Source organism: Salmo salar, chromosome ssa03 (assembly GCF_905237065.1).
Source record: "Salmo salar chromosome ssa03, Ssal_v3.1, whole genome shotgun sequence".
NCBI lineage: Eukaryota > Metazoa > Chordata > Actinopteri > Salmoniformes > Salmonidae > Salmo > Salmo salar.
The window spans coordinates 77,793,820-77,809,022 of record NC_059444.1 but is presented as its reverse complement, the minus strand read 5'-3'; the positions used below and the strand labels follow the sequence as shown (position 1 = coordinate 77,809,022).

Genomic DNA, 15,203 nt, shown 5'->3' with positions numbered 1-15,203 from the left:
GTAGTCTTTATGTATACTTTATGTAGCTTTCCACGTAATGTACAATGTGACCAATAGCTTTTACAGAGATATAAAAGTTAATTTAGCTATAGCCCCACACAAGGGGCACTAGTAGGTAATATTCTGCCCTGAGATCAGGGGTCATATCTTACAAACACATAGAAAAACTCTACTGGATTCAACTTTATCAGTCAGCATTATAGTTCGGACATCATCACTTTCATCATCATCAATATTACTACCACCCATATCCTATTCATCCTCAACATCTGCCTTATCATCATCACCATCATCAATATTACTACCACCCATATCCTATTCATCCTCAACATCTTCCTTATCGTCATCACCATCATCAGTATTACTACCACCCATATCCTATTCATCCTCAACATCTGCCTTATCATCATCATCACCATCATCATCAGTATTACTACCACCCATATCCTATTCATCCTCAACATCTGCCTTATCATCATCATCAGTATTACTACCACCCATATCCTATTCATCCTCAACATCTGCCTTATCATCATCACCATCATCAATATTACTACCACCCATATCCTATTCATCCTCAACATCTTCCTTATCGTCATCACCATCATCAGTATTACTACCACCCATATCCTATTCATCCTCAACATCTGCCTTATCATCATCATCACCATCATCATCAGTATTACTACCACCCATATCCTATTCATCCTCAACATCTGCCTTATCATCATCATCAGTATTACTACCACCCATATCCTATTCATCCTCAACATCTGCCTTATCATCATCACCATCATCAGTATTACTACCACCCATATCCTATTCATCCTCAACATCTGCCTTATCATCATCACCATCATCAGTATTACTACCACCCATATCCTATTCATCCCCAACATCTGCCTTATCATCATCACCATCATCAGTATTACTACCACCCATATCCTATTCATCCCCAACATCTGCCTTACCATCATCAGTATTACTACCACCTATATCCTATTCATCCTCAACATCTGCCATATCATCATCATCAGTATTACTACCACCCATATCCTATTCATCCACATCATCACCCCCATCGCCATCATTATCATCCTCATACCTGCTGGAAATAGACTTTTCCTGACATCACGTTATATAGTATTTGTTTCTGATCATGTTTTTGACTTGTGTACAGAAGACCCCAAACTGACCTGATGCAAAGTACAGCCAGTAGGTGTAACATGTTTCAGAGTATTCATACAACAACAAAAAGGAAACCCATAAAACCTAGACATTATTTACATATACATAACTTAAGTCTTTAGTTTTAATGCTTACGGACAGAATGGAACCATTTGACAAAGAAAATAAATACAAACAAGATAGTGGATTATATTTTGTAAGGGGAACACAAAAAGCAAGCAAGGATCTTAGGTTACAAATGAAAAGCATACGGGTCACATCAACGCATCGCCCCTCACTGGCGCTGTTGGCATAGTTTTGGACCTCGAGACACTGAAAGAAAAGCTTAAAATGACTGGTACCCTATTGGGCTGTTTCACAAACCCATATTCAAGCATACTCAGACTACAACACATTTTCAAAGTTTGTTCAATTGCATTGCAGACACTCCATTGAAAATGGAGTAACTAATAGTAGGCTAAATATAGGCCCATGTAACCACCCCTATAATTCACAAGCAAAGTAAAAAAGTATGCACATTTTAATATTCTGTGGTCCACACAATGTATGGAATCAGTCCAGCTGACTCAAGACTGTAATGTTGTAGTTTTTCTAGGTTTTGTCTTCCTAATTTCAGCACTAACCTAGCTTTGTATTCTGAGGTTGCAGCAGAACTGCTGCAATGGCACCTGGGAAAAAGAGTTGAGCACCATAGTGGGATGATTACATGGTTCATGTTTAGGCCATGAGTGTAAGGCCCAGATTTGTTCCTAGTCAGGTCACATGTTCATGTACGGTTACTGCAGCCCTGGAACTTTCTCTCCTTATCTGACACACTCACTCCATCTCTCACATCCACTCTCCTCTTTCTGCCATGTTTCTCCATCCACCTGAACATTCACAAGAGGAACTCTGTTTTTCTACCATCTTCATAAATGATCAAACACAAACTTTTCTGTATAATGGATGTCAGAGATGACATTAAGATAGTCGTTAAATGTCTGCTCTTGGCTTGCACACTGCTGTGTTTACATACATACATACATGCATAGATACTGTGTAGATACACACACAAGTTAGCACACCCACTTCTAAATGCACTTTATGGTATATCTACAAACAGACATATATGCAAGTGTATGTGAAAAATTGTAGTTTTGCTCATCCAAACGCAGAAGACACCTAGAAAGCAGGGGTTGGAACCAGTTCAGGGAACAGAACCGAAAAATAAAGACATTTTTGAGGAACAGAAACAGAACCGTGTACAAAAGTGATCTCTAGTGTTCCGGAACATAACTGTTTTTTTTTTTTTTCAAATCTTGAGAACCAGGTAATAATGTTCTTTTGAGTTCCAAAAATAAATAAAAATAAATTCTAGTATATAATATTCTGTAATTCGGTGAAGTTATAAGGCTAGTAATACCCTACACACATTCTAATTCAAGTCCTGTCATGATGTTTAGCGCTTCAAGCCAAGTCCCCTCCATGTCCACCCCTCTCTCTCTCTCACTCTTGCCCCACCCATGAAATTTCAGTCGCATCTCACACCTGCACTTATGTGACCAATTACAAATGTAAACAACAATCTAACCCGTTCCATACAAGCTGCTCTATCGGCACTAATTGGTGGAGTAAATACCTTTGCTAAATGTAAAAATGCATGTTGATTTCACAGGTTAAACATTTCATGAAAAGGAACTATATGAGCTGTTACTTTTTGGGGGTTGGAACTGGTTCAGAACTTTATTTTCTGGTCAGAACACTGGAACGGAATGAAAAAATAAGGTTTCTGCTCGGAATGGAATGATTGGGAAATAATTTCTGTTCCAACCCCTGCTAGAAACACATGGAAGTACTCAGAACGAATGTGGGGAACACAGGAGGGCAGTGCGGGGGAGTAAAGAGATGAGAGACAGAAAGAGAGAATGTGTGTTAATACATGTTAATACATCCCACTAGCTTCCCTTGGTAATCTGTAGTGTGGCTGAACCACACTGGTCCTATAGAGGGATGTCTCCCTGTGTTGGTCCATATATTGGTCCTCTGCTTTAGTCCTGGGACGTCATGTCCCTGTAACTCCAGCCCCTGGTACTGCAGCCAGGGCTGGGGAAGTGTCCAGAATGGGGAGGGAGGTTGTCTTCAAGACCGGAGCCTGTCCTCGTTGTCTTCAAGACCGGGTGCGAGTTCTATCAGGGTCTGAAGGGTCAGATGGCTATCTTTGGTTAGCCATCCATCTCTCTAGTGACAAGTTGGGTTCTGGGGGTCCAGGGGGAGAGGGATAGTAGGGAGGGAACTTCATGAGTGGAGTCTGTCTGTGGGAGTGGAGGGAGGGATGGGTGAGGGGGGAGGGAGAGAGGGGGAGTGTGGAAGGGGTGTTTAACTTCATGAGTAAGATCTGTGTGGGGAAGAGGATTGGTGGGCTGAGGAAAGGGGGTTTGGGGTGTCCCAGTTTGGGATGTCCTGGGATGAGGGGTGTCCCGGGAAGGAATGTCCCTCCTCATTTCTTGTTGGCAATCCGTCTTTTCCTGGTGGCCAACATATCGTAGAAGGGATCCCTGCTGATGCTCGCCCTGGAATCAAAACAAATAAATAATAATACGCCAGGGGGAAACTTGAGCATCTTTGATATGGAAATGCAGACACATTTCTACAAACCTCTGCCTTAACTAACTAGATCAAAAAAATAAAAGTTTGTTCGGTGACCTAGTTTTGTTTCCATGGTTTCTGAAGAAAACCTACCCACCCCCTTTTTTCTTATTTTCCTCAGCACTCCGGTTCCATCTCTTTCAGAGATTCTGTGGAATGTCGTTCCCTGATTCCCTGTTCTAGAACCCTTCCAAGTGTTCTCATTCCAGCATACTCTCTCCTCTCTGCAGTTTTCCAGGTTTATAGGTTGGAGTGCAGGGCAAACAATAGTGCTCTAAATTATCGACACTCCAGCTCTCTTTTTCTGGGAGAGAAGGCACTCGGTACAAAGCGAAGTGAGTCACAGAGCCATTCTGGCTCCGGCACAGAGCGCAGTTTCAGTTTCACGGGTGTAAAATCCTGTTAGCACCAGCACAAAGCCAAAACCAGCTTAACCCCCCACTGCGGATTCTCTCTCTCTTACTCCCTTTACATTGTCCCCCATATACGACTATGTCTCTGAGCTATGACAACAATTCCTCTCCTTGTTTTAGCTTTTGGTTATTTACCGCAACCTAATTTCAGAAAAACAAAAGAAGAAACCCCGGGGCGCCTTTCTTTCTGGAAATAAATTAAACAGAGAATGAAATAGGATGAAGTTTATCCATGAAAAGACATTGCGACACATTGAAATGGATCTGAATGTGATACCAAATATTGACTTATTACAATGGTGCAACAGCATAGCAAATATATTGAGTTAGCCTACATAACATTTATTTGATACAGTTATATAAGAGCTTCATAGCCCAGTTCAGAATTTTCCAAACTCACACAGATGGTCCCCTAAAAGTAGTCAACTGTTTGTTTAAAAACTGTCCTAAATCGCGATTAAAGATAAGAGGATAAGGAGCGTGACTATACGACCATCCCTATTTTACTGAGGAAATGTGATTGACATAAAAGCCTTTTATCTTGGCTAAATCCTTATTGACTCCCTCTGGAGAATTTAACACACACACACACACACACACACACACACACACACACACACACACACACACACACACACACACACACACACACACACACACACACACACACACACACACACACACACACACTGCATGGTTAGCCTCTGTGGCAACAGGGGGGAAGCGCTGGGGCTTTAGCCCAGTTTGAGCCTCCTTTCCTGGCCAGGCTAGCTGGGCTCGCTCCCCATCCCCCGGGGTGCTTTAAGCGCTAACTAATCCTTCCCGTATTTCCCCTGGGGGTGCTAACTAGCATTGTAGCCTAGATAGTGAATGTGTTGGGGAGTGGTTTTGGGAAGCTAACTAGCCTTGCAGCCTAGATAGTGAATGTGGTGGGGAGTGGAGGGAAGCTAACTAGCATTGTAGCCTAAATAGTGAATGTGAGTAGTGCCAGGAAGCTAACTAGCATTGCAGCCTAGATAGTGAATGTGGGTAGTGCCAGGAAGCTAACTACCATTGCAGCCTAGATTGTGAATGTGGTGGGGAGTGGAGGGAAGCTAACTAGCATTGTAGACTAAATAGTGAATGTGGGTAGTGCCAGGAAGCTAACTAGCATTGCAGCCTAGATAGTGAATGTGGGTAGTGCCAGGAAGCTAACTACCATTGCAGCCTAGATTGTGAATGTGTTGGGGAGCGGAGGGAAGCTAACTAGCATTGTAGCCTAGATAGTGAATGTGGTGGGGAGTGCCGGGATGCAAACTAGCATTGTAGCCTAGAGAGTGAATGTGGTGGGGAGTGGAGGGAAGCTAACTAGCATTGTAGCCTAGATAGTGAATGTGGTGGGGAGTGGAGAGAAGCTAACTAGCATTGTAGCCTAGATAGTGAATGTGGTGGGGAGTGCCGGGATGCTAACTAGCATTGTAGCCTAGATAGTGAATGTGGTGGGGAGTGCCGGGATGCTAACTAGCATTGTAGCCTAGATAGTGAATGTGGTGGGGAGTGCCGGGATGCTAACTAGCATTGTAGCCTAGATAGTGAATGTGGTGAGGAGTGGAGGGAAGCTAACTAGCATTGTAGCCTAGATAGTGAATGTGGTGGGGAGTGCCGGGATGCTAACTAGCATTGTAGCCTAGATAGTGAATGTGGTGGTCAGGAATCTTACTTGATAGACTTGATCCACTCCTCTTTCTCCTCAGTCGTGGGCGCCGATATCCTGTACACCGTGTGGTTGCCCTCGACGACCCGGCCGTCCGCCTCCGTCTTACACGCCTTGATCACCGAACCCTTGTGGTTGGGGTTGTAGAGCTCGAAGCAGTTCTGGGGGGGGGGGGGGGGGTAGTGATGAAAGGCTGGTCCAACACTTTAGGAAACCCTAGTGTCTTTCCCCAGTAATCAGTTCTGATGGGTGAGGAGATGGTTGAGTTGAGTGGGTACTAGCATTGTAATCCCAACATAATCCCAACAAGGTGGAGGTGAAAGGGTGTTTGTATTGCCCAACAATTAGAGAGACCCTATCCTCAACTAGGTTACATGTTCCAGGTCAAATACATGACTAGAAATATGGAAGACTATGTTGACTTTTGACCCCTGGTGATATCATGAGTTGGGCTCCACTGGGTGAGTGGAACCTTGTGGATGAGGTTGACTACCAGTAACACCTAATATAATAGTGACATAATAAGGTTTCAAAAGGGATGTGATGCAGTATCATGAAGCACTCACTGGTTTCCTGGGTTCCTCCACCTCTCTGATACTGAGGTTCTCTAAGGGGATGATCCCACGAGGCTCCTTATCCTGGAGGAGAGAGAGGGAGAGAGAGACAGAGAGGGATAGAGAGAGAGAGAGAGAGAACAAGACATGAATTGTGACATTGTTTCATAGACTGGAAAACAACCTTCATTCCCTCTGCTCTGCTCTCTCTAATATAACTAATGATGTTAGTGTCTGGCAGGCAGGCAGTCTGGAGGACAGAGAGATAATGATATGATCCTCTAGGATAATACCAGGGTAGAGGACAGACTGCTGATAAAGCAACTATCTCTGGATAGAGAGGCAAATGCTTTGATAAAGATGCTGTGATAAAAAGCTTCCAGTTATACTACCACATATAAACGCGTGTACAAACACACAGGCAAAAAGCGTACTTGCCTACAATACTGCGGTCGCACACACGCATGCACACACACACACACCACACATACTTACTGTTGTGTACTCAAAGTAGTACAGGCAGTTGTCTGTCAGGATGAACCACCTTCTCTTCCAGGTCTTCACTCTTCCCCCTGAGACAGGAAATAGGAAGAGGAAACAGGAAGTGATGACACAATGGAATTAGTGACAGACTGACAGCCTCCACCATACTCCTCACAGTAGGAACAACATGAGGAAGGCACTCCAACAAGACCAGAGCTGGAAAGTAGGCAAAGTAATGGCCGCCTTGACCACAATAACATGACAGCTCTAGTGTTATAAATCAGCCAAGATAAATAAATAAAGTTACTGAGAGATTTGTCTCAAACAACGGAAGAAAATCTATATACTGTACGTAAAGCATGTATACCAATGGCACAGGAGAAATAGAAGATGAGTGAGAAAGCGAGAGAAAGAGAGACAGAGAGTGAGAAAAGAGAGACAGAAAGAGGAGAGAAGAGAGAGAGAGAGAGAGACCTTACACTTCCTCTAAAACACCCCATCCTCCTCCTGTGGACCTAAGACACTGAAAGATCAAAGCCAATGAACTCTGCTGTTGGTACTTGGCACCACTGATTGAGAGGTGATGCAATTCCATCACAGGATTTGTTCAGCAACGTGATTGGTTACACCATCTCTTCCAGTTACTGCGTAGAGAATATTCAATGATTACTCACACAACTCCTGAATTATTGCTAACTTTGCTCATTCATTTTTTAAAGGCAACGGAATAAAATGCTATTGGATCTCCAGAAGAAGGAAGGTACACACCACACTTGATATGAACCTAACTTGGCATCTAAAGCACCCTTGGAGGAATCACACACACACACACACACACACACACACACACACACACACACACACACACACACACACACACACACACACCAAACCCCCAAGCAAAGATTGTTACGTTTTGTAGCATGGGTATACCAAAGCTGAGGGGTATAGAGGGGAGGCAACACACAGTTGAAATAGTTTTTATCAGTGTTCCCCCTCAGGCAACTACAGCACTATACAGTGCAGCACTCAGCTGAAATGAAACACACAGCGATGCAAGGCAGGGATGCTGAGAAGACTTCCCTGTTGGAAGACAACAATAAATACACCAATACTGTGTTGGAAAATGGAGAAATCACACACACACGTGCGCGCACACACACACACACACACACACACACACACACACACACACACACACACACACACACACACACACACACACACACACACACGCTTAGCCCTCAGCACTGGTATTCACATAAAACCATACTAAATACAGCTGGCTGTTTGTTTATGAGTGGAGCAGGCATTCAAGACATTTAAATGTATGTTTTTCTTTCCACACAGTCACATTTCAGCGCTATGCCGCTTATCTGTGTATTAGTTGGGTAAACTGGGCTACCATGTTGTACATGCCACACAAAAAGCGTAGAAATAGACAGATATAACAAGAGAGAAGTAAGCCCTGATCCAATTTTATACTTTTGAGTTACAAATCAAATCAAAGTTTATTTGTCACGTGTGCCGAATACAACAGGTGTAGAACTTACAGTGAAATGCTTACTTACAGGCTCTAACCAATAGTGCCAAAAAAGGTATCAGGTGAACAATAGGTAAGTAAAGAAATAAAAACAACAGTAAAAAGACAGTGAAAAATAACAGTAGCGAGGATATATACAGTAGCGAGGCTATAACAGTAACGAGGCTATATACAGGCACCAGTTAGTCAGGCTGATTGAGGTACATGTACATGTAGATATGGTTCAAGTGACTATGCATATATGATAAACAAAGAGTAGCAGTAGTGTAAAAGAGGGGTTGGCGGGTGGTGGGTGGCGGGTGGCGGGACACAATGCAGATAGCCCGGTTAGCCAATGTGTGGGGGCACTGGTTGGTCGGTCCAATTGAGGTAGTATGTAAATTAATGTATAGTTAAAGTGACTATGCATATATGATAAATAGAGAGTAGCAGCAGCGGGTTGGGGGGGCACACAATGCAAATAGTCCGGGTAGCCATTTGATTACCTGTTCAGGAGTCTTATGGCTTGGAGGTAAAAACTGTTGAGAAGCCTTTTTGTCCTAGACTTGGCACTCCGGTACCGCTTGCCATGCGGTAGTAGAGAGGACAGTCTATGACTGGGGTGGCTAGGGTCTTTGACAATTTTTAGGGCCTTCCTCTGACACCGCCTGGTGTAAAGGTCCTAGATGGCAGGAAGCTTGGCCCCAGTGATGTACTGGGCAGTACGCACTACCCTCTGTAGTGCCTTGTGGTCGGATGTCGAGCAGTTGCCGTTCCAGGCAGCGATGCAACCAGTCAGGATGCTCTCGATGTTGCAGCTGTAGAACCTTTTGAGGATCTGAGGATCCATGACAAATCTTTTTAGTTTCCTGAGGGGGAATAGGCTTTGTTGTGCCCTCTTCACGACTGTCTTGGTGTGTTTAGACCATTCTAGTTTGTTGGCGATGTGGACACCAAAGAACTTGAAGCTCTCAACCTGCTCCACTACAGCCCCGTCGATGAGAATGTGGGTGTACTCGGTCCTCCTTTTCCTGTGGTCTACAATCATCTCCTTAGTCTTGGTTACGTTGAGGGATAGGTTGTTATTCTGGCACCACACGGCCAGGTCTCTGACCTCCTCCCTATAGGCTGTCTCGTCGTTGATCAGGCCTACCACTGTTGTGTCATCTGCAAACTTAATGATGGTGTTGGAGTCGTGCCTGGCCATGCAGTCGTGGGTGAACAGGGAGTACAGGAGGGGACTGAGTGTAACCGATGTGAAATGGCTAGCTAGTTAGCGGGGTGCACGCTAATAGCGTTTCAATCGGTGACGTCACTCACTCTGAGACCTTGAAGTAGTTGTTCCCCTTGCTCTGCAAGGGCCGCGGCTTTTGTGGAGCGATGGGTAACGATGCTTCATGGGTGGCTGTTGTTGATGTGTGCAGAGCGTCCCTGGTTCGAGCCCAGGTCGGGGCGAGGAGAGGGGAGGAAGCAAAACTGTTACATTGATGCTGTTGACCTGGATCACTGGTTGCTGCGGAAAAGGAGGAGGTGAAAAGGGGGGTGAGTGTAACCGAGGTGAAATGGCTAGCTAGTTAGCGGGGTGCGCGCTAATAGTGTTTCAATCGGTGACGTCACTCGCTCTGAGACCTTGAAGTAGTTGTTCCCCTTGCTCTGCAAGGGCTGTGGCCTTTGTGGAGCGATGGGTAACGATGCTTTGAGGGTGGCTGTTGTTTATGTGTGCAGAGGGTCCCTGGTTCGAGCCCAGGTAGGGTGAGGAGAGCGATGGAAGCTATACTGTTACATGAGCACGCACCCCTGAGTGGCTCCTGTGTTGAGGATCAGTGTGGCAGATGTGTTGCTACCTATCCTCACCACCTGGGGGCGGCCCGTCAGGAAGTCCAGTATCCAGTTACAGAGGGAGGTGTTTAGTCCCAGGATCCTTAGCTTAGTGATGAGCTTTGAGGGTACTGTGGTGTTGAACACTGAGCTGTAGTCAATGAATAGCATTCTGAAATAGGTGTTCCTTTTGTCCAGGTGGGAAAGGGCAGTGTGGAGTGCAATAGAGATTGCATCATCTGTGGATCTGTTTGGGCGGTATGCAAATTGAGTGGGTCTAGGGTTTCTGGGATAATGGTGTTGATGTGAGCCATGACCAGCCTTTCACAAAGTGATGGTTGTCTTTTGCATCTCCTTTCTATCCATTCTATTTCTACAATTGATAGTTATTAATCCACAGCTGAGAATATCTGGAATGATCCTGTTTTCAGTTTGTTGTTTTTCTTGCCCTCCAGGTGAGACATGTCATAGGATGTGGTGTGGCAGGCTGACTGTGCATCCTGTGGTTTCCTGGGTGTGTGTGACTGGGATTTGTCCTAACAACGTTCTTGTGGGAGAGCTTTGTCCCAACATTCCTACAGGGCTCATCACTGACCATCCCTTAGGGCAGTAGTGTCCATGGAAAAACACTTTTGTAATGCACACTAAGTACTACCAGATAGTTTTTAGCACCATCTTTGGTCTTATTCATTTAATTGAATCTCTCATTTCCTTTCTGTCTTTTAGTCAATAAATCCATGCTAAAAAGTCATTAATCATATACATGCTGTTTTCATAGACTTTTCTGGGGAGTTTTGCCTGGCGTATTTACATGAGGTAAAATGCTTAAAATCCTTTCTCTTAATTTCCACAGTGTACAGAGTGATCCTCTCTAAAAGAGACTAATTTGTTCATAGCCTTCAGGGTTTATTTGTACTGGGCCAAATTAGAATTATTACAGCGAAAACTCCAGTTGTAAATTGCCTGGGGAGAGAGAGCACTATAATATAATAATTCACAGGTCTTAAGGCACACTGGGACTATTTGCATACATATATACTGGGTTTGATGAGACTGCAGAGACGTTACATAGAGCCAGTGGAATGTGCAGCATGTCTGAGCCAGGGTGTGTGTGTGTGTGTGTGTGTGTGTGTGTGTGTGTGTGTGTGTGTGTGTGTGTGTGTGTGTGTGTGTGTGTGTGTGTGTGTGTGTGTGTGTGTGTGTGTGTGACAAGGCTTGGCCCACCTGCACTGAGTTGGCCTTTAACCCTAACAAGTCATAATATGGCAGTTGGATTTCAACGTTACAACGGCTGTTGAAACAGGGAACTGTCCAAAACACTCCATGTCAGGGACTGGAGGACGCAATAAAAACAGGAAATGAAAAGTGGGTTGAGATGGAGGTAATGGGAGAAGGGAATGAAAAGAGAGACGGAGGGATGGAGGTTAGGGACAGAGAGGTGAGAGGTCAGAGAGAATAAGCACAACAGAAAATAATGTGTATGTAACCTTACAGCTGGCCAACCAGAAAACCCCAAATACATTTATAAAGATATCACACCAAGATAATGTTGGGGAGGAGGAAGGGGAGACAAGGCATGTCAATCAAAAACCCATGTAAACAAATAAAACATAAAAAACATGGGAGAGAAACAATAGAGAAAAATGTGATAAGAGGGTTAAAATGTGGGAAACTGCACTACTATATTTAGGAAGGAGAGAGCTCTGTATAATATAAACAAATAAAATGATTGTCTTTGAGTGTTGCTATGACACCCGTCAGTTCCACAGCCCCTGGTTATTTTGTGATCAATGCATTGTGGGAGAGCTGATGATGACCACTCCCTCAATTAATGCTGCAACCATGGTAACAGGTTAATACTGTAACCATGGTAACAGGTCAGCTTGACTGTGTGTAGAGAGACATTGCTACCTGTCTCTGGGTCATACAGTGTAATGTTACTAACAGTTGTGACCTCAAATGCACCTTATCATGGTGATTTACCATGGTGATTCTTTCAACTTCAACATTAACATACAACCATTTACATAAAATCCTGCTCGAATATCCTTTAAACTGGCCAAAGATTGTGAAATATTTATTCCTGAATCTTGAACATCGTGAAAACCTTGAATCTGGAGGTTTAAAATAGACGACACTACAGATAACAGCCCACTGTGTGAGAACCCTGAACACTGAACCTTGTTCATATTGTACCAACAAGACGTGAGTCATGCAGCAAAACACATTGCTTGAGAGACTGCAACATTACAGTCTACAGCAACATCTGCATCTTAGCTGCAAGGGTCAGCCAGTGAAATAATGTACTGGTTCATAGCAAGAGAATGGTGTAAGAGGAACCAGAAACAATGCATAGCAATAGCATAGCACTTAGAATGCATCTCCAATACATTGCTTCATTATAAGTAGTATGCTAGTGGAGACATTGGAACAGATAGGTGGGTGTGATGCAGGCATTCTTAGTAAGGGACTACATTCTCATCTCTACTAACCCAGTTTGAGCAGCCATCCCTCTCTGTCTGGGTTGAAGAACGTGTGAGTCAGGTCGTTCCCATCATCCTCTGGGATCTTAAAGGGTTCACTCTTAATGCTCTCATAGAGATTCTGGAGAGGAGAGAGAGGGATGAGGAGGGAGTGATGGAGAGAGAGAGGGATGAGGAGGGAGTGTGGAGAGAGAGAGATGGATAGAAAGAGAGAGAGAGAGTGAGCGAGAGAGAGAGAGATGATAGAAAGAGTGAGAGAGAGAGAGAGAGAGAGAGAGAGAGAGATGGATAGAAAGAGAGAGATAGAGAGAGAGAGATGGATAGAAAGAGAGAGAGAGAGAGAGAGAGAGAGAGAGAGAGAGAGAGAGAGAGAGAGAGAGAGAGAGAGATGGATAGAAAGAGAGAGAGAGATGGATAGAAAGAGAGAGAGAGAGAAAGAGAGAGAGAGAATAATGGTGAAAAAGGCGGCGGAAAGCATTAGTGTTCAGCTCATAACACTTGAACAGCCACTTCCTGCATCTTCTAACAGCCATCCCAGTCCATAACTAAATCAGGTGCATAAAACATGACGGAACAAGATTCTATGAAGGAGTTGTTAGAAAAGGAAAGTGTTGGAGGGTGTGCTCATTCGTAGGGGCTGAGTGGGTGTTAAATACTGGGACACATTTGACAATCTGAGTTACAACTTTGAGAACTGTTGGGAGAGAAAGGAACAACAAGCCAACTGCAACAAGTGTTATGTGTGTGCCCTTTTGAACTGCGGTGGAGCTGAAGTCTGTGTGATTATCTCTCTGAGCTTGTTAGATAATAATGTTCATTATTAGCATTACTGGCCTGAAAGAACAGCACATTAGATGAGCTAGCATTTTGCTACAGTATCACCCTTGATAGAAGAGAGTAAAGCTTCTACGTGACGTAGGACAAACACAAACACACACTCATCAACCACATCCAACCCCCCCACTCCACACACCAAACATACACTCATCAACCATATCCAACCCCCCCACTCCACACACCAAACATACACTCATCAACCATATCCAACCCCCCCCACTCCACACACCAAACACACACTCATCAACCATATCCAACCCCCCCCACTCCACACACCAAACATACACTCATCAACCACATCCAACCCCCCCACACCACACACCAAACATACACTCATCAACCACATCCAACCCCCCACTCCACACACCAAACACACACTCATCAACCATATCCAACCCCCCACTCCACACACCAAACACACACTCATCAACCATATCCAACCCCCCCACTCCACACACCAAACACACACTCATCAACCATATCCAACCCCCCCACTCCACACACCAAACATACACTCATCAACCATATCCAACCCCCCCACTCCACACACCAAACACACACTCATCAACCACATCCAACCCCCCCACTCCACACACCAAACATACACTCATCAACCATATCCAACCCCCCACTCCACACACCAAACATACACTCATCAACCATATCCAACCCCCCCACACCACACACCAAACACACACTCATCAACCATATCCAACCCCCCACTCCACACACCAAACACACACTCATCAACCATATCCAACACCCCCACACCACACACCAAACATACACTCATCAACCATATCCAACCCCCCCACACCACACACCAAACACACACTCATCAACCATATCCAACCCCCCCACTCCACACACCAAACACACACTCATCAACCATATCCAACACCCCCACACCACACACCAAACATACACTCATCAACCATATCCAACCCCCCCACTCCACACACCAAACACACACTCATCAACCATATCCAACCCCCCCACTCCACACACCAAACACACCCTCTCACCCTGAGTAGATCCTCTGGCAGGTCTCCTCCCTCGTTGATGCCTCTGTTCATGGAGATGAATCTCTCTACGGGGGGCTTGTCTCTGACGTTGGGGTTGTGGAGGCTGGTATTCAACATGATGATGGCAAAGGACAGGACATAACATGTGTCTGGGGAGGACAGCAGAGAGAGGAGGTGTGAAGTGTGTGTGTGTTCTATAACCCCTGGCCGTTTTAACCTGGTGTGTGTCAGAGCACCAGTCCCCAGAGGGACGCAGCAGAAGCAGCAAAGCTAAGTCGGCGTGTCACCACTGCAACACATCCATATTCATGAGGCCAAGACCACATATCATTCATCAACCCACCACTGGTTACAGGAACAGGGGACACAACACTGCAGATAGAACATAGAGCTGACATGACACAATATCATATATGTTCTAGACAATACATTTCTATATGAATGTTCTGTAACAGGCCCCTGGTTGTTTAGGAAGATGTAGGGGAGAGGGACAGAACATTGAGGATAGAAATTACTATATAGACCTGACATGATCCCTTATGGTACATGACAGACACAATTA

The 15,203-nt window shown here is 44.7% G+C and overlaps 1 protein-coding gene across 1 annotated transcript in view; it reads right to left on the bottom strand.

Annotated features, from left to right (window-relative positions):
- Position 1: 1 nt before the first annotated feature.
- Positions 2-15,203, bottom strand: part of LOC106606718 (cytohesin-3) — a 62,247-nt gene continuing 47,045 nt past the window's right edge. Inside the window, exons 8-13 of the mRNA XM_045715505.1 lie at positions 14,642-14,790; positions 12,789-12,900; positions 6,969-7,045; positions 6,486-6,557; positions 5,926-6,080; positions 2-3,737 (exon numbers count right to left, since the gene is read on the bottom strand). Of these exons, the coding sequence (XP_045571461.1) occupies positions 3,665-3,737; positions 5,926-6,080; positions 6,486-6,557; positions 6,969-7,045; positions 12,789-12,900; positions 14,642-14,790 (638 nt within the window). The 3' untranslated portion in view covers positions 2-3,664. The remainder of the gene's footprint in view (positions 3,738-5,925; positions 6,081-6,485; positions 6,558-6,968; positions 7,046-12,788; positions 12,901-14,641; positions 14,791-15,203) is intronic.